General features: G+C 42.4%; 1 protein-coding gene across 2 annotated transcripts in view; it reads right to left on the bottom strand.

Moving 5' to 3' along the window:
- The window catches only part of CRMP1 (collapsin response mediator protein 1), a gene marked incomplete at its 5' end in the record, with an annotated part of 49103 nt that overhangs the window by 11210 nt on the left and 17464 nt on the right, over window positions 1–20429 (bottom strand). For both annotated transcript variants that reach the window (XM_084203764.1, XM_084203765.1), the window contains 7 exons: window positions 901–1057; window positions 2113–2233; window positions 4145–4213; window positions 7376–7456; window positions 9059–9120; window positions 14095–14259; window positions 15763–15947. In XM_084203764.1, the coding sequence (XP_084059890.1) occupies window positions 901–1057; window positions 2113–2233; window positions 4145–4213; window positions 7376–7456; window positions 9059–9120; window positions 14095–14259; window positions 15763–15947 (840 nt within the window). The remainder of the gene's footprint in view (window positions 1–900; window positions 1058–2112; window positions 2234–4144; window positions 4214–7375; window positions 7457–9058; window positions 9121–14094; window positions 14260–15762; window positions 15948–20429) is intronic.

Genomic DNA, 20429 nt, shown 5'->3' with positions numbered 1-20429 from the left:
AGTTCACATGCCTATCCTGTCAAGATGACCTGCTGTCTCCACCCAAATCCCTCACAGTCTCTCTTTTGTAATTCACTCTGGCCTCTTTCTCTTGACATTCCTGCTCAACATGTGCCACTTATCTTTGCCTTCTTCCAGCTGGAGGACCCCAGAGCCCAGAAAGACACAAGGAAGCTAAAATAAGAAGCTTGGATACGAGGAAACTTGTATGATTTTGGTCCTTCCCAGATGAAAGCAAACTACCAAATCAGAATTTTTCAATATGCAGGAGATACACCCACCAAACTCTGCTACTAACACAAGTTAGTTTAGAATAAGCTAATTTTCAGGAGTCACAGTTGAGAGCCCTGCATCAGCTTTGACAAAAATTGCCCTAAGAAATTTTTCTTGATTCTAGATATCTCTGCATTCAGGAACAGGCCTGATTTCTGGAGCTGTGCTTGTCAAATATGACTGGGGCTTAAAACTGATCCCGGTCTCAAAGATGGGGATGTATTCACCTGGCTTTTGCTTATGCTGGACAGTGAGGATGCCACCCAATCATATATCAACAATTCAGCTAAAGAAAACTGAAAACTAGGGAGAAGGCCAGTTTGAAGTCCTGACAATCTAGTTGTACAACTAGGAATCACTTGAAAAGCAGAAAGAAAAAGAATTAATTCCTGAATAGTCAGCAATTGCCTCTCTATCAAGCCAACCAGCAACTGGAGTGTCCATGATTGCTCACTGCAGCCTAAGCATAAGGATATAACTATCCCTGGTTTTCTATGTCCTTTCTCTGCTGTTTCATGTATGAGACTGGTCTAAAGGAAACCAGGCTGATCCCTAGATGCTTCATGCCATATGGCTTTTGCACTTGCCTCACCATCATCCTGTTAAAAAAAAAAAAGGAAGTCTTACCATGCTAAGAGTGAATTTAAGTGGTCTGGAGTGGTAGGGTCAGGGCTCAGAGGTGGTGAGGTCACAAAAGCTGCAGCCTTGGCCCAGTTTTTGCTCCAGTAATGTGTCCCATCTGTCCCCAGGCTGGCAGTGATCGGCTCTCCAAAAACAAGGGGACCTTGGAGAAAGCAAGGATATACAGGAGCTAAGTACAACCCACTCTCTCTTCAGCACATGACACTGCTTGCTGCATGCAGCCATGTATAATTCACACATTGCTACATGGCTAGCATAGCTCCCAGGAAATTAAACAGCCCTGGCTTTGTCTGTATGATAAAAAATTAATCAGGAGTCTCTCTGAGCTCTACATGCTTTTGATCAGCCTATTTACAAATCTTTCTTTCTAATCCAGAAGGAGACAGTTCAGACCCAGTTTTAATTTGTACTGTTTTAATCACAGGCACGTTGTTCCAATTTGGAGTGTACTGGATGGTGGATCACTTCAGCAGGCAGATGCCTTTTTACTACTCCCAGGTTGGGCACAGCACCAGCAGACAGCAGCATATGGTCCCCTGCACCACACTCCAAGTCTCCAAGAATACAAACATCAAGACAATAATTTGCTCTTTGGCTTTTCCATATTGCTCACAAGCTTTGTAGTCCCAACCAGCAGAACAGTCCTGACTTGCAAACGCAGCTTCAGAAGCAGCTGCCTTCAGGCTCACAAGGCCCTTTTGGGTGCTTTGTAATCTGGATCCCACCACAGCCCCAGCAAGGAGGGCTGACCTGCAGTACACATCAGAGGGCTTCAGATCCCAGCAGCAAGGCCAGGAGTGAGCTCTGAGCATCTCTAACAGCAGGATCACTGCCCAAGCCATCTCTCAGAAAAGCAGAAATACTGGCACGGAGGATGTGCCATTAGGAATAAAGTATCTCCTTCCCATGAACAGAGATATAGCAGTCTAAGGGAAAAGTAAAAGGGAAAACAGGATAGAGAAGAGTTACAATTCAGTCTTCAAGAGTACAGTTTGTGGGGAGAGCTTCTCAACTTAAAAATATTAAAGGATTTCCCCTCATCCTTCCCAGCCACAAATATTTAGTCTGCAATGGTGCTGCCATTCTTTGGTAACCTCTCCTTATAGCCTGTCATTTGGGTCAAGACACACAGGTTTTTTCACTGAGCTTCTATTCAACAAAAAAAAAAAGCTTGGGGGAGCAAAGGAAGTCACTTACCTCTCTTCCTGGCCAGTGCAATGATATCAGCTGCACTCTTACTCATCACCTTGGTGATGTACACTGGGCAGTTTATTCGACTGGCAATTGTGATGGCACGGAAAACGGCTTCTGCTTCAAGCTGAGCAAAACAAGGAGGGAAAAGTTAACTTCAAATGAAGAAAAAATCAGCTGGAGGACTGCGCCATATTTCTAATTGTTCAGCAACAACTCTTCAGGGGCTGATTCTGCTTTTTCCATAGAGAGAGACACAGTGCTGGGAAACAGGGAGCTAACCCAACCTCAAACACTCGGCACTAGCAGTAACCACAGCCAGGCTGTACTCACTAGCAGAGTACAGCTGGCCCAGTACAAACGCAGCTCCCTGGCTCCCTGCTCCCCAGGAAAGGTCATGTCCAAGCAGCTGATGCAGCTCCTCCTTACCTTCCTCCCACCTTTTTGTTTAAGACTCCTACCCTGCAGCTGAAAGGAGAACAAAGCAAGAAAACTTTGCCCCTGCTTGGAGACAACCTCTGAGCCGCCCTGGCAGCTTTCCCTAATCTTTACATAATGGTGACAGTGAATGTAAAGAATGCTCAAACAGCAACTTCAGCACTATGGACTGAATTTAGCCCATAATCCAGAGAAGCCTTTGAAGTAGTGCCCAGTAAGTCCCCTCTGTCAGCAAGCGTCAAGGCAATCTCCTCCCAGGGAGCCATCTGGGACGTAGGCACACAAAGAAAGCATCTTCAGATGGAGGAGCAGTGTTTCCCAGCAGCTCTGGAGACTCCTTTCCCCAGCCATCAGTTTTATACCAGATCCTTCCCAGATGGACTCGCAGTATTGGCATTTTAATACGAAAAACCCGGTTGTAACTGAAAATAGTGACTCAGTGGTACAGAAATTTCTGTGCGAGAGTTTTTCTGGAAAAGTTGAGCTTCTTAGACCTTCAAAACTACATGGCTTAATCCTTTACAGTTTTGTAAAATATTTTTTCTTAAATGAGACTGCTTCAGTTTGTCCTAGGACTTGTATCAAAACATTTGCTCTGGAAACCCCAAATGCACCTTTAGAGAGCAGGGAAGGTGGCACGGCCTCTGCCCTCAGCACTAGAGCTGAGCAAAATTCCTTTCTGGAAACTGCAGATGCAGATTTTCCTTAGGCCCTTGTTCTCATTAAAAGGAAACAACTCAATGCTTTTAGAATAATTTTAGTAGAAGTTGAACAGCAAAATGAAAAAGTACAGAAACAGTTCAATAGAAGAATGTGACCAATTAAGCTGATTCCTTTTGCCTTGGGGAGAAGTTAAATAAAGATCTGCAAACCACAACAATCTCTTCAAGTTCAGCCTCCAACCCCTGGGACGTCATCTCTTTAGTCTTCTAGGAAAGCAGTCACTTCCCACTGCCTCCCTCCACACCCCATTAATGGTCTGAGCTGTGTACTTTAGGGGGCATTCTCATGTCTCCACATTTTCCTTGGCATTAAATAAACCCTTTCCAGATGCCTGAGATGATCCACACCAGAGCTCAGATTTTATTATAAGGGAGTTGCTTAAAACAAGCTGCCTCACAGCAACTTTCCATTCTCATGTATTTGCATCTCTACAGCCTGCATTTCTGACACCAATATATCTGCCAGCATGAAAGTAGATCTATATGTGGGTGTATGCCTATGCACAGTATAGATGTGCACATGCATCTTATAGGAGGTTTTCAGCCAAAGCATTTTAACAAATGCAGTTACTCTGAGGACTAACCCTCAAGCTGCACTGCTGATTTTTAGCCTGATGAGTCCATTTTATTGTCATCACAAATCAAAACACAAAGGACACGCTTAAAAAAATACATGGACATCCATGCCGGGGGCAGCAGGAGCTGAGACTCCTGAGTGTACAAGGAGTGTACACGCTTATCCCTGGACTAAGGGAATGCACCTGGCTGCAGCATCCAAAGGGCTTTTCAGGCAAACAAACAAGTTAAAAGGACCAGGACTTTTCAGACTTTGGGTAATACTGGAAAAGGCAATGGGAGAATCAGATATCTGGCCTTACCTCTTCTGGCCTGCTCAGGGCATGTCCCTCAGGTCCAGTGATTCCCATCTCCAGAATACGCTTTTGTTCCTGCAATGTAAGAGATAAATGCTGACCCAGCTCCAGGATGAGACCTGTGCACCCAGCATCCTCAGGGAGATAACAGCCACATAGTTTGACTGCCCTTTTCAGTGTCAGCGTAAATGCAGCTGCAAAGCCCACTGAACACTGAAAACACTGGCTCTAAGCTGGTCCCATGCCACACCAGCACAGCCAGCAGTGCTCTCTGTTGTGTGATTGAGCATATTTGTGCCCCAAGCCACTGGGCTGCACCATCAGAAACCTCCTCTGCCCTCCAGAAAGTCCTACTTGATACCACGACACCAGCCTAGGAAATGGGCTTGAACCAATACACTAAATGGTAATTATGGGTACTTCCAGCCTGCCATTCCCTATTTACTTGCTCAAGTTCCTCTCTGGTTGCAATCCACAAAGCACTTTCTTAAACCTTCAGCATTGCTGACACTTTCATTTTCTGTAACGCTTTCTTCCTATACAGTGAATCACTAAAATGATGCTTTTATGAAACAGAACAGTGCCCTCCAGTTGCAAGGGCACTGTGTCCTCATCAAAGACCCCATCTCAGGACCAATGGGGGCTTTTCAGAAAAATAATCTGCGCTATCCAGCTTTGCAGCAGTGATTTTTTTTTTTTTAATAGAAAAGGTTCACTTAATTTAGGGGCAAGCAGTGTTATTGGACTAAGTTTCCCTTTTTGCAGAAACTAGTGATCAACCCCTTTACATCTGAGGTCTGGCCCTGCCCCGCCCTGCCTTGCCCTGCCCACGGGCTTCTAATGAGCCCAGCTCAACAATGTAAGGTCTCTGTAGCATGAAGAAATGTCCCCTAGAGACCAGGATGAGTTACTGAACATATTTGAATGTGTCAACTAATAAATATTTGATCCCAGGTGAATATTTGATCCCAGGTGTCAACTAGTAAATTTTTGATCCCTCAGGGTGAAAAGCTCACACCAACATACTCTGGTAAAACTGAAAAAGTTAACATTCATATATTCTTTAGCTTTCACTGCAACCAATCAAGGCTGAAGAGGCATTAACAGGAATGCATTAATCTAAGAACATTTTGGTTAGAAAAACATAAGGTTTCATAGGTATTATTAAAAACAGCTATTCTGGATCACTAATGCACTGACTCTGAACAGTGCCAGTTAAAGGCTTCAAATAATTAAAATACAGCAATAAAATGAAGTTACAGCTGTGTAAAAAATAGCACATTGGCATAGAATAAACACACAAAGTAGGACAGATTTGCATCTTGAAGGAAAGAATAAAATCAGATCATATGATAAATTACCCCCTGTAAGAGGACTTGATAGTGCTAATTAACTAGAATATTTGTTTGATAAGATCCAATTTGTATTTTCACACAGGACAGTCCTAAAAAACCTATGTGCAGGCAGCTTTCTTTCCATTATCCAAATAATTCTTCTACATAAAAGCATAGAGAAAGACTGATTTTATGAAACATGGCAATGGTGAACAAATATGTTGATGTATAACGTAACTTACATTTATTTACTACTTCCTCTTTTCCTAATAATTTTTCTGTCCTGGTTGTTCATATTTGATGGCCATATATTAAGGCTGATCAGAGAAAAATGAAATAGAAAAATAGAAATCTGAAATAGATTTCTATCAAATATGCAATACCATGAGTGAGTCTTGATTTTAATGGGCAATGTATCAAAACACCACAGATGCCATTTGATTTGATTTGTTTTATTTTGCCATTCCTATAGTAATATTGACTTAATCGTGCTTATTAATAGTCATTTTAATTCTACTATATATTTTATGTTGGAATAAAGCTATAAATTATGTATTAAGTAGTTTTATTCATGCTAAACTTTGTGACAAATCAGCTTTTTCCTCTCTTGAATTCAAATGAGGGTTGTCACCTAGTTTCAGTAGGGGAAGGATAGAACCACACTGTATGTGCCTGCTGACTCCTCACTAGTAACTTTTGATCCCAGTGGTTATTTTGGTCAAAGTTAAAGTCAGATCTCAAAGGGGGTAAATTCTAAACTGGCAGATGGAGATATGTTTTTTCCCCAGAAGGAAAAACAAAATACACCCAAGGCAAGATTTCTTACACACTGCCAAACAACTCAAACGTTCCCTTGACATTCTCCCTTAGATGTGAGACAAGGTGGGTTGTCTTGTCCAGATCTCAAAGACAGCTTTAGCTGCTGTAATTTCCTTGTCAGCTCTGCAGCCCAGTCCTTAGCAGATAAGCCAGCAGATAAGCAGCTCAGCAGATAAATCAGATGGCTCACTCAGAGCCTCACTGACCTAAGAGGGGCTTGACGCACGTACGAGAGATCAGGGCAGTGAGACATCTCTGCAACAGCCTCCAAAGATTCATCTGTCACAAATGCAAAATCAAAATAACACCCACCCAAACCTGCCCCTTCTGTTTCAGAGGAGGAGCCTGGCCTCTGAAAGCCCAGGTTTACTATCAATTGGTGTCCTTGGGTTGCCTCTTTCCATGTTTCCATGTGTTGTGGCACTGATCAGAGCCATGGTACAGTCCAGTGGGAGGACAGCACCTCCCAGGGCATCTGACCTGCAAGGACTGCACTGGAGATGCAGGGCACTTTAATGGAACATTCTGAACTTGAGCTCAGCTTCTTGGTTCTGAGATGCATCTTCTAAGAGCATGGATTATACTTAAACACAGTAGTTCTTATTCTCAAACTTCAGAGATTTAGAAGAATATTCTAGAAAAATAAATAGGTCTGTGAGCTTTAATACCTGCTCCAAACTCACTGTGTTGCTTATGCTGATAGCTGCAGCAAAAGACTTTAGTATAAGGCTTTCAGACCCCTTTTTGTACCCAAAATCTGTGAACAAGGCCTTATATTATTCTGCTTCACTTGTATCTGCTGGATTCAGAAGAAATCTTGCTTCCTTCTGCCCTCCTTATCTACTTTTCATTTTTTGCCAAGGCAAGGAGCTGCCTGGATCATTGCTCTATCTCAAGGATGCTCTGCCAATTAATGCAGAAGGACCCCCATTCTTTATACCAACAGTGTGCAGGGCAGCAGGTTCAATTAAGGCTCTTTCCAGGAGTTCCCTTCTCCCTACCCATTCTCTGACTGGCCTATTTAACTCCTCGTCTCTTATATCTACCATCTCACAAAGTGAAGCAAAAATGATGGTTCACTCACCTGAGCTATCAAGTCTCCATTTTCAGCATGGACCAGGATAACAGCCCCAAGACTCTTTAGAAAGGTAAAGGCTTCATAAAGCTGCAGGTAGTACAAAGAAGGAAACACTGCTGAATAAGGAAAACACATTACTTAACACTCAGACCTCTGTCTTCACCTCAGTTTTGTACCTTCTATGCTGGTAATTATATTGGTGAATAGCAAATGGTGTCTTTTTACACAGAACTTAAGCTTCACTGATTGCTGCTGACTTACCCACCCTTGTACACATCAGCTGCACCAAGACAGGGTTAACAGCAGGGCTGGATTTCCCTGGGACAGAGTCTGCCCCAGCCCACTGCAGGGCCACCTCCCCATGCCCTCCCACACAGGGCTAATTTAAGTAGCCCTGTAGTTTTGTAGTTTTAGCAAATTTAAAATAGACTTATTGCCATGTACTACAGGCACTTTTGAATGGCTAGAACATCTCTTTGCTGAAGTGCAGGCATTTTGTGCCATCTTCTTAGAGCCATCATTGCTGAGCTTTCAGCAACGTCTTTAATTCAGATATTAAAAGTTGCAATATTTTCTCTAGAGCATGCTTGGTTTTTTAATTGCTTTCTAAGATTCAACAGCCATCCCTAAAGTAGGGCAGTAGTTGAACTATCCTTTTGCTTTTACTGGTAATTTCTGAGCACACATCTACTGAAACACAGTTTCCTTTCCAAAAGCTATTCAGCTTATGTGTCCCTTTTTTAAACCAGACTTCAGTAACTGGGAGCCCAGTTTTCAAACACAGATTAAATATAGAAGACAAAGGTTCTTCAATGTCTACTTTTGCACTGGGGCACTTCAGGCAGCATTGAATGGGCTGCAATACACAGCTTGCAACACAGACATTTAAACAAGGTAACAACCATTAGTCCAGCCACACATTAAACATTTTGATGCAATCCTCTTGGCAATTCCAACAGGGAGTTGAATTTAACAGGCACTGCCTGTCAGAGAATATTTATAAATTATTATGTCCAAAATTCCAATTAAAACCACATGTACTGGAGGTGTAACAACAGTTTAGGAGACCAGGAGCTGTAGCTCTGGGATTAAGTAAGAAAGAAACATTTTATCAACTGAATAAGCAAACATTATTATTACTAACAGATGCCATTGTCAATTTACAGTGGCCTGATATGTATGAATGGGAAAGCTGAAGAGTCTGGAATCTGTAATGAGCTCTGGCCAAACAAGCCCATTGTTATCTCCAGCCCTAATGAGAAAAGGCCACCTCCCCCAAAGAGCAACTCCATTTAGCTGCTTACACAACCAAGAAACTCTTGAAGCCTCAGAACTGCCACTGCCTCGAGTGCTTCATCTTTTCCTCACTCTCTGACCTAGAGTCCTCGAGAGGTTACTGCAAAATAAAATGAGTGAAATCCTGAGCAGAGCTGAGTGGCTGCAATGTTGGGAGACACCCGAAGATCTCTACAGAAGGTGAATATCATACACTTGAAGAAACACCTGCAGGTGTTCTGCACAGCTCAGAACTGACCCTCCAGAGAGTAAACCACTACTGCACATTCCTCCCAGTGCCAATCAGGCCAGTGAGAATGTTTCTCTGGGATTCAACCCCAGCAACTCCCCAAGTGTTGGGAGATGAGGAACAAGAGGACAGATCACAGCAAAGAAAAGCATTCAGAGCAATACCTGGCTGTCGGACATTTGGTAGAGATCTTTGTACGCCATGTAGACTTGAAAAGAGTTCACACCTGTTCCAAGACAAAATTCAAAGGTGTTGCCATGTAAGTGTATTCTTAAATTCCATTTGAACAAAAACTTCAGGAAAAGTAAGTAATAGAGTATGTCTGGACTAGGCTTTTCACCAGTGATTGCCAAAAATCAAGCATGACTTCACGGCTACATTACAGCTGCTAGGAACTAGAAGCCTGGATGCCCTCTACACTGGGGGAATTTTCTGGATGCTGTGGGTAGCCTGTGTTCATCCCTGGAGTAACCCAGCCACCACTGCAAAGAGGATTGCTTGTAGCCAAATCACAGACAAGCAACGGTGGCTAAAGCAAGCATGTAAAGTTTGTGAAGTTTAAAAAACTTTGTATAAGGTTCTGTGAATCAGTGTTTTTCTTTTTAGGTTTCTTTAGCTATTCAGGAAAACATTTCAGCTTGATCTAAACTGTGATTTTTGGTAGATAAAACTTCTGGTTAGGTTCCCCCAAAGTGCTGAGAAGGTGTAGGAAATGTGTATCTGAATGGACATACAGACTTGCTTTTTCTTGACCTTACACTTCAAAGTGGTGAGCTGATGGTAGACACTGGGAAGGAGTGGAAACAAATCCTGAAACCACAGCAGGTGACCAAACCTCTCCTTCTGCCTTCCAAAGAGGAAGGATTTATGCTGGCAGCCATAAAAACCCAAGAAATACAACAGTTTCAAATTTCAGAAATCCCTAAGAAACGCTAGTGTTGAGTGTCAGTTGTCAATAACCCCCTGTATTCAAATCCCCATAAGCGTTGCTATTTATTTCAAAGATTTGGTTATTTACACAGCTTTGTATTCTTACAGAATGCAACTTACAAATGTCTTCTGTTCATAATTTCTGTACATATGAATTCATATTAGTGTATATATAAATCTTTCTTTCTAGTCTACTGGCAAGATCCCCAGTTTGGTCCAAGGACCAGAATCATAGTTTTCTAGCTTAAAAAAAGTAAATTCTAAGCTACCTAAGCTGTGTATGCTGCATTTCAAAATGGCTGTGATGAAAACTGTGTTTCCTGGGGCAAGAAGAAAATGTTCCTGTTGTTCATGTTGTCTACATGAATGAATAAAATGAATAAATCTCTCTGATGAAGATATAACTCCTTCATGAGTCTAAAATGAGCAAATATATCCTCAAGCAGACAAGAGGGTATGCCTGCTCTCTCTCTCTCTCTCTCTCACACACACACACAGAATTTATTTATTTACAATTACAGGACTAAAATACCCCAGGATACATGCAAGATAAAACTTTGAAGTGATCCCTGGCATTATGTCTTCCTGCTAAGTCCAGGCAGCTCAGAGAGAAACACAAAGCAGGAGCTGGCCCCTCCTTGCTGACTTCCACCCTGAGCAAATCCAGCCTTAACGGTGGGAGCCTGTCAGCCTGTAAGCCCATCCTTTCTTCCCATTTCCTATTTATCATGTTCTCAGAAGGTACATATCGCCTTTACTAACTGTAATCCTTCCCTCTACTCCTCATTACAATTACAAAATACTCAGCACGTTCTTATTTTAAAACCGAAGCTTGGCTGGGCCTTGTCGGGGGCCAATGCTTGCAGCCTGGTGCCCTGAGCCCCTCTGAGCGCTCACGGCAGGGCCCAGCACACCCATCCCACCCGCCTCAGAGCAAAGCTCAATTTTCTCTCCACAAACCCACCCCACGTGCCAGCTGCCAGCTGCCCCCAGGAGCCACCTTTCTGCAGGGGAGCCCGTGCCCACACAAAGCCAGGAGGACGTGCTGGGCCCGCTCCAAGACACGCTGACTGCCTCAGCAATGGCGCGGACTGACACCTCACACCTCCCTGCGGCCAGGCCTGGGGTACCCATTGCTCTCCCTCATCCTCCAGGGGATTCATTGCATCACAGTCCTGCAGGAGGTAAGGCAGCTTTCCCTGACTGCTGTGGGGGGAAAAACACATCCCCTGACCCAAGTAATATGTATTCTCATCCTTTCTCTTTTACTGCCTTGCTATCTTCTTGGGCCTTCTTCTGACCTTGATAAAATGACTGAGTTTTGCTCTCACTCTGTTTAATGTTCTCTCTGAAATTAATGGGAGCAGAAGGGATCCCAGTAGGGAACCTGCCATAGGATCTTGAGGCTGCTCCTTACCACAGTGCTGAAGCAGAGCTCTCCCATGTAAACACAGACAGCCACCAGACACACACACAAGGGCATTTCAGGGGCTGCCTTTACAGCTAACAGGTGGGAGGGTCTGAACAATCCTGCCTTGCAAAGAGAGCACCTATACCAGATACCAAGATAAATAACACAAATTTACATATACAGGTATCCAAGATTAGTCTCCTTGCCCTGGCCTGGTTCCTTGACCTACTCATTGGAATTATGCAGCTTTTCAAAAGCCCTGGTGCGTGGCCCATTGACCTGAATACTTCACATCTGTTACACACTACGTTCCTGTTAATGTCCTACTTGCTCTTGCACCAGGGGTACTCAACAGAATCCTCTCCAAATTTTAGGCAGGACTACAGTATACTCCTGAACTTTCTGAACAGTGACAAAGTCACCAGTGAGGCCCCCATCAGCAATTTTAGGCGCTTGCTCCTTTGCATACACTGGAGAAGATCAATCCCAAAATAGCTGCTGAAATTATACAAGTCTGAGTGTTTATAATCAATATGTGGCTCTACAAAATCTTCAGGCACTTCCAAAGCCTGTGTCTCCTTAAATTAAATTTTGTATTAAGTTAAAAGTGATTAATTGTTCAATTAGACCCCATGACAAGGCACCTCAACAGCCACTCTGTGAGCTCCCCTGTTACTCATGCTGATTGCATTAGGCACATGTAGCTCTGAAACACAATGAGCTGAGCCCTGTCACTCAGCTCACTCACCCACAATCAGCTGAGAACCAATTCAATCCAGATTCCCAGCTGATGAAAACCAGGGTCACTCCACTGACATCAAGTCTATTTGCACCAGCTGGCTTAAATGTTTCCAATTATCAGGAAATATTACCCATTAATTTGAAAGCCCTTGCCACGCTAAATTATTTCCTATTGTGCTTGTGCATTCCTACTCTCCCTTACCTTGTGTCTCCAACACGTGAGAGTAACTCACACTGCCTGCCTGAGACATACATGAGAACAAAGGTGACCTCCTAATGCTCCCATCACTGAAGAGGCCACCAAGGCTCCATCATAAATCTCAGTTCAGGAACCAATGAACAGATTTCTGCTTCCCCTGATGACTCAAAGGCAGGTCAGATTTACATAGAAAACTCACATTTCAATAGTTGAAGACTATTAACCTAACTGTCTGCACCAGGCGTTTAATGTAAACCCTTGGGCAAATTTGGGAGTGCTGAGCCATCTGTGGTCAGGGAGCTCTGGAAAATAATATCCAGTCTTTGAAACAAGGCACAGTATACGTGTCTTGAGAGTACAGTCAGCTACTGCACAGCAGCAGATTCATGTTAATGCTGATAGCAGGGAAACAGCACAGATTTAGCACAGCCTGTGTTGACAGATGTCATCACCTTGTAAAAATCCCCTATACAAGAGACCTATGCAAGACCAGCTGCAGTTTAATTATGTGCAGTCTTACTAATGGAAGTGTTTTGTTGCCTAAAATCTGGTTATGCAGCACATGTACTGTTAGCATCCTGTGACATGGAATAAACTCTCCCAGGTGACTGCACCTCCATGGCATCTCAGCAAACAACTGTTCACTCAAAAATAGCATTTTGCTTTTTTTTCTACTTTGATAGTACCTTTCTCTATAAAGAGAACCTTTCACATCTGAACCAACACTAGCTCTACACATTGCAAAGGATGCTGCATATACACACCACTTAGATTTCCCAACAGAAGAGACATTCTGATTTGGCCAAGGAAATCACATGCCATTTCAGAAAATATTCCAATTAATATCCACATGTTTTCAAGGAAAGTAGAAAATGAAAAATATGTGAAAATATATGATTCTGCAAAGACAATACAAGCTGTCAGGCACAATTTCAAGGAACAAGATCTAAGTTAGGCTCTTCTGAAGGCTAGATCCCATTGCCCACACAGAGGTATCTGGTGCCACAAAGATGCCCTCTTTATATGAGACTGCCACATTGGGTCTGTACGTGTGGAAATGCATTTAGGAGATGTTTCATCTGTGCTATTCTGAATTGGTAGCTGGAGTCCAGGTAAGGTAACCTATGGCATCTCACAGGATAGTAGGCCTGTCAAACCCATAGAAGTGTCTTAGATTCCTAAATAAGTGACTTTTTTTTGTTTTTTTGCAAGTGTTGAAATATGGCATCTTCTAGTAACTTCAGGGAAAGCCAGCAGAGAGAAGCACTTGAGATAATCAGGGCATTTTTTCAGTATTACATACCTAACTTTAGCATCTCTTTTTCTAATAACTGGAATCTTCTAAAAATACAGGCATGTCTAATTTACAAAATCAAGTCTCAGAAAGTAAATTATTCCAAGTCACTACTGCAAAATGAGATCTAGCCTATAGTGACATTTTCACAGCCCCATGTGCTTTTCATATTCAGATTTAATTGGAGGCAGCTGAATCAAATCTTTCAGTCTAGTTAAAACCTGAACCAGTACTTTGAAATGCTTCACTTTCTTAATTTATTAAATAGAGGATCTAAGGTGACTGGGCTGATTATCCTAAATACTGATCTTTGAGTTTTACCTTCAACAAAAACCTACCTATGCAATGTCTTATTTCCACATATATAAGCAAGGATAAAGTAATACATTTCTTTATGACAATGTAAGCATCTTAACCTTCCATGCCTATACTGGATAAAGTCATATATATGCAGAAAGTTTTAGGTCTATTTTACACAGCAGCAAGTGAAAATACAAGTTCAAGGCAGTAAAGAACCTTAGCCAGTATAGCCAGTGCCAATGCATTCATTAAAATACTTCAAAATTTCATCTCCATATGATATTTCAAAAAATAAAAAAAAAAAAAGTACATTTCACTCACTAACCTTTGTCTTGCACAAGTACTTCCAGCTCTTCTCGAATCCCGTCATACCAGCTGGTGATGTCCACATGGAGAGCATAATCACAACAGGATTTGGTATCAGCTGCCTCATGCCACTTCTCAAAGGAGGTCAGTAAACTAGTTCCAGGTTCTGGAAGCACATGATCAACTGAAAAAGAGATGAAAAAGAGACTGAGTGTCTGTTAGCAGGACAGTATGCACACTGTTCCAATTTCCCTAGTGTGAGCAGTCTTCCAGCACCTCAGCCAGAAGAGCAGCCTTGGAGGCAGTCTGTGCGCTGACTGTAACTCTGGGGTGTCAGCCAGGTCCTGCTGCCCCAGGTGCAGCAGATTTTGTGAACAGTCTATACTAAAGATGAGTCTGACAACCTGCTTGGTGCAGCCTCAATAGACACACAAAGGGGGAGCCAAACACCTCACAGTTTAGGAAACACTTGTCTTTCCCCTTACTGTATAGTAAGAGACCATAGGTTCTGGCCTTCACTGTAGTTCTTGTCTGATGTGTCCATTTCTATGTATTTCACAGTATGCACAAGAATTAAACAGTCACTGAACTGGCCCACTCTGCCCCACCAACACATCAGTGCAGATGTTCAATGTTTTCTCAGCTGCCAAAACTGGGAATGCAGCCAAAGGTTTGAACGGGGGTGACGTGGAACACAAACACTGTCACACTATACAGTCCATTGAATGCCCTGCCTCTCCCCTGCCTCAAGGCTTTCTGCCTCCAATGGTGCCACACCATCCATTGGCATAAAGGTATGACTACTTATGCATAGGTACTTCTCCCTGCAGGGCTAGTTAGTACAAAACTAAATCAAGATGGGCTTACCAGTGCCATCTGCAAGCCTAACTCAACACAGGAATACTCCACTGAAGAACACAGACTGAAAAAAACTATTAACAAAAGGAATGAACAACAGTGCATTTTGTGCCTATGGCCAAAAGAGTCTTTCAGCTGATGCCTGAATATAGGTAACAGGTAACACCAAAAAAAAATCCACATCCCAATTCAGTGGGAATAAAACTCCGCTGGGAAGCCCCTCTCCACAAGGAAGCTAAGACAATTTATGGCACCTGAACAATTGCCTCAGAGCATCTAACCAAAGTCAAGTCATGGCCAGAAGGAAAGAGATAAATCTTGTCCCACCCTCTGTAGACAGAAGAAGAGTCTTTAACAACTAGAAACACTTCATCTTTTCACCAACAAAGATGTTCCTCTGGGACATCTCTGTTAAGGTCTTCCTCAATCCCTGCTTACAATTTCTGCCAAATCCAAATTCATAAATAAGCATATCTTCTTATTTTCAAACCTCTTGAAATGGCAGTAGGTGGGAACAGCAGATTTTTGTCAGATTTTCTGTGCCATACTTACAGTGCTACCTACACTGCTTTCCAAAAATCCCAAGATTAGGCACATTGTCCCTCAGTGCTTGTTCTATATTTCAGAGGAAAATCCAAGAGACAATTCCACATGCTGACATTTCTTTCTGAGGATAGGTTTATTTTCAGGCCAACCCTGGTTAGCAATGATGAATGGATCTCAAACACAATGCCCAGAAATTTGAAGATTCATTGCAGAAGATCTCAGAAAATCAGAATGAAGCCTCTGGTAGCTATCCCCACACAGAGACAGCTCTTCTGGTACTCACTGATCATGGTGGTGCCCCCTGCTAGTGCTGCTTTTGTGCCTTGATAGAAGTCATCAACAGCAGTCATCCCTTGGTAGGGCTTCTGTAGATAAGTGTTGACATCTATTCCCCCAGGAATAACCATGCGCCCATTAGCCTCTATGGTCTTGACTCCTCCAGGAACAATCAGATTCTCTCCTATTTGCCTGCACAGCAAGGAAAGCCAGTATTACTTTATTGGAACAAGCACAGAGGACAAAGCTATTTGAGGCATGTAGGGAAGAGGGAGTCTGGGCCCATACAGCAGAAGGTGGGTCCCCAAAGGCAAGGTGAAGCTCAAGCACACACTCCCTCTGCCCTGCACCGCACAGCAGAACAAAGCAGAGGAGAGCTGACTCGCTGAGCCGTGAGCTCTGTTTGCTTTGCATGGCTCTAGTGGCCAATAAAGAAGCTGTAATGCACCAGCATTAAAAATTGATTATTTTTATATGATTTCTATCTTTAAACAATTCAAATTATGTACACTTAATGGTCTCTTGGGGGCTCCAGTTTTGTATACTAGGTTCTTAAATGAAAAATAGGAAAACATAGATCAAATACAGGAGCAAGCTGGAATTTTAAAAATATATGGCAGAAGCAAAAGGCATATAAGAAAATTTTATAATTACTTTGTCATCATGCAATGCAAATTTATCCTTAAAAAGAAATCTAAATAACCTAAGATACAGAAATACATATCTAAGAGATCTAAACATGTTTAATCTACCATGTCCCATATCCTTCATCCTCCTCTTGAAGTTAAAAGCCAGTGAAACATTCTGCATAACTGCGTGGAAAAATTATAATTAGCTGTTGCCATCTTTCTCCCTTCCAGTCTTCAAAGCAAGAATTTTTTTTTACTATTAAAAATATGAATCTGTTCCCCATACCAGTATCAAACTCCAGATACTTATGATCAAAATACTTGAATTATTCATAGACTCGATTACAAATAAATTAAACTTTAACTTTTAAAGCCCCACTAGAATTTACTGTCCACTTTGCCTGGCACCAAACAGGGAGAGGGGTCTATGTGGAAGCCGTGTCTCTGCACTGCTACACCACAATATACTTGGGCTTAGAGGTTACTGTAAGGTAGTTGAAGTTCACTTAGTTTATCTCATATTACAGACACAGAGTCCTTGGTCCTAAATTTCTTTTCTCTGGATAAAATAGCTTCTATCCGCAGCTAAATAAACACCTCAGACATCTGAGCTGCTCAATCTGTTTCCCCGTATTAAAATGCAGCTCCCACCTACAGTTCAAAACGCAGCAACTGATTAACAGCCAACTGTGATAAGGTAGAACCAGAAGTGAATACAGCTCTTCATTAAAACCAGGGGGGAAATAAGAAAAAGGGGGATAATTATTCACATTGGAATCTGGCCAAAGTGGCAGAGTTAATGAATAGCCACAAGAGGTCAAGAATTTGTTTCATATGCTATGCAAAAATGTCACCTCCAGCAACTCGTCTCCTGTGGTGTCCTGGGCTCTGGCTGGAGGGAAGCACAGCCATTCCATGGGCAAACTTCTCGTGGGCATCCCAGGATGGGGTCACAGCACTAACAAATCCAGGAGGGCTTACTCATGAGAGCTGGCATCTGCACATCTGGCACCTAACAGTCATCAACATGTGCAGCACTGTCATAACCTGTGTGCAGCTGCAGAGTGCGAAGAACACCTGTTCTGACAAAACCAACCTGGATTCAAAAACCAGCAGCTGCCCAGCACATCCAATTGCACAAACAAAAGCTGCAATCAGGTCCTCTGTTTTAAAATGTGCCTCACAAAGGCATAAGGCACTGCACCCACGAACAGATTCAATGGCTGCATAAAATTAGGTAGCCCCGTGTGTAGTAATGGGGTTGCACTAATTATCATTAGTCAAATCTATTCCCAAGATTTTAATCAGAACAACCTTCCACCTTTGTAGAGCATTTATGTGGCTAAGAAATTGAACTGGGAACAAAAATTAACTATGACCCATCTCCTTTGAGTATGTCCAAGGAGTAATTGCACTTCAAGTACTAACACACCCTCTGTGAATAATATTAATGAAAACCTTCACAAAAAAAGCAATTTATTTTTATTTTTTTCCACAATCAGTACCTACTAATTTCTTCCTCAAGAAGACATATGTCCTAATAAAGTGAAAGTGTGCAAACTATACACTGAAGTTTTTTGATGACTCAATGCTCATTATTTTCAGTGTATGGTTGAGTAACATCTTATTCAGCTGAAATCATCCATGCTGAAGTGACATGGGACCAAACGGCCTTTGTGAATGATGCTGCACTACTATCTGTCAGAAACCTGTCTCATCTATTGCCCTGGCATCAAGATTAAGGCTGGGAGAAGTCTGATCTTCACTACTGCTCAAGTTATTTTTATTCTGTCCAAGTAGAACAGAGAGTAGGAGATAATGTGACAGGATTCCTGAATTGCTGACTCATTAATGCAAAGTGCATGTAAGAATGGAGTTCTATTACTTGTGGGTGAAAAAATACAACAGTGCAGATAACTGCATTCTAGCCACTGTACAAATGACTGAGCTGGTTTCCTCATATGTCAGCAACCAGAAAACTCAGACCCACAGGAAGCTGATGCTCATGCTGTCTGCCATTTTCAGTCAAACAAGTTGGTAAATTCTGTTGTACATGAGCTGATTAAAGCACAACAGAAACAGCAGGCTTCAGCTCTTCCTAAGCTTCATCCAAGGAAGCTGAAAACCTCTCCCAGAACTCTGTGGTGGTGCTTTTTGCAGTTATCAAGCCCAGATCTTTTTTAGGCATCTGAGGTTCCCCCTAACTTTACTCATCACTTGCCCAGCTCTGGAGACCATGCCCCCAGTCCCCCACCCTGCCACTTGTTTGTCCCTCCAGCCCAGAGGGACCCAACCCTTCTCCTTGGCAGAGATGGAGCAGAGTACAGCAAGCACCAGACCACGACCTGTCACTTGGCACAGGGCTCACTTCCTTATGTGATAACCCAGGCAGGACAGATGTAGGCAAAATATATTATTTATATGCCAATTTAAATTGCCAAATATTTAAAATACTATTTAGATAATGGAGAACTGCCTCTCCTGCCATCTGAGTGTGCAGGGCTTAAGTTTCAGGTAGGAAAAATCCACATACACTGACGCTCCTTTGCCTAGGGAGCCAGTTTGAGCATTGATCAACCATCCTCCAAACTATATCTGATCTTCAAACATACTCAAGGTTACATCTGCTTCCCTCTCTGCAGAATGATCTGCATTAAAAGCATTAAAAGACCCAAATCTTTCCATTAGGCTGCAGGAGAAACCCAACCCTCTCTTTTCCAATCAGTTTTCATTTCAGAGTGAGAAAAATAACCCAGATCTTTTATAGCCCGGTAAAACCAGGACACTAGTGCCTATTCTGGGCTGAGTGGTTTGCTGTCTGCTCCATTCTGTGTTAGAATTCTGTATTATCAGCATGATCTGCAGCTGGAAAGTTATAGCATCAACTGAAATGCAGATGACTGAGTTTCAAGGTCCAGCTCCAAACAAGATTGAGCCAGATTTAACAATGATGTTAAATATTCAGACACAATAGCCAGTTCTACCTGAAGAAACTGAGAGATCAGACAAACCCAGAGCTTTCTTAGGTTGCAAAATTAATCATCTGAACACAGTAAGAACCCAACCCCATCTCACAGCAGGCTGCCCTCACAAATTATTTCAGAGCAGGACTTCTTGCACAGTTTACAAAGAAAAATCTTGGGTTGTCTAAATCTAGGGCATCAGGCATAACTCAGGGTGCTAAATAGAGAACTTGCCTCCTTGGGCAAAGATAAATGCTTCTTAAAAATTAAGATCTTGCTTGTCTGTTCATTATTAACCCTAATTAGCTTGGGCAGCTGAGATACTTCCGGGAGGTATGGATCCACACACGGATTTCAGAGAGACTCTATGTACTTAATAAGGGCAGGTGAAAGCTTGGCATTGCTAACCTGCCTATTAACTACCATTGCATTTCTGGAATCAAAGCCAAAAATTCACAGCAGTTCCAGGCTCTTAGCATCTCATGCATTTAGTTGTTTAAGTTGTTCTGATGCTTACAAGTGTTACTAGAAGACTTGTATCTGAACTAACAAAGCCACAGAAAAACTCAACAAACACACCCATCAAAGAGAGCACAACTTGGTTAACTGCTGCTTTAAAAATAGATGCATGTTCAAAATTTTGTGTCCTCTCCACTTTTGCCTTCAATTAACACTACAAATGGAAAGGCAGAGTAAAGTATTAAAAAGAAAACTGCACAGTCTGTGGATGAAAGTATTCAGATTTTCTTCTGTTATAATAACCTGAATCATAATAACATATGCAGTCACAGATATATAAAGAATTGGACTTTTAATCTGATGTTACATTCTTACGGAGCTCTGAAAACAAGCTGGCAATTAATTATTTACCAGATAACCATAATTATACTTCTGCGCACCAAATTGTAGCCGCTGGAGACCAAGCTTCCTAGGTCACTAGTGGAAGTATACAGCAACCATGGAAAAGGCTTTGATCTTTGTATACATCAGAGAGCTCATACTCTACCTAACTTTGCAAACCTTAGAGACCCTCATCCCCACTAAGCCAAGGCGGGACCAACAGAGCACACAGACATCTCTGT

The sequence above is a fragment of the Fringilla coelebs genome, assembly GCF_963513975.1.
Source record: "Fringilla coelebs genome assembly, chromosome: 4".
NCBI lineage: Eukaryota > Metazoa > Chordata > Aves > Passeriformes > Fringillidae > Fringilla > Fringilla coelebs.
This window is presented reverse-complemented; position numbering and strand designations above follow the sequence as displayed.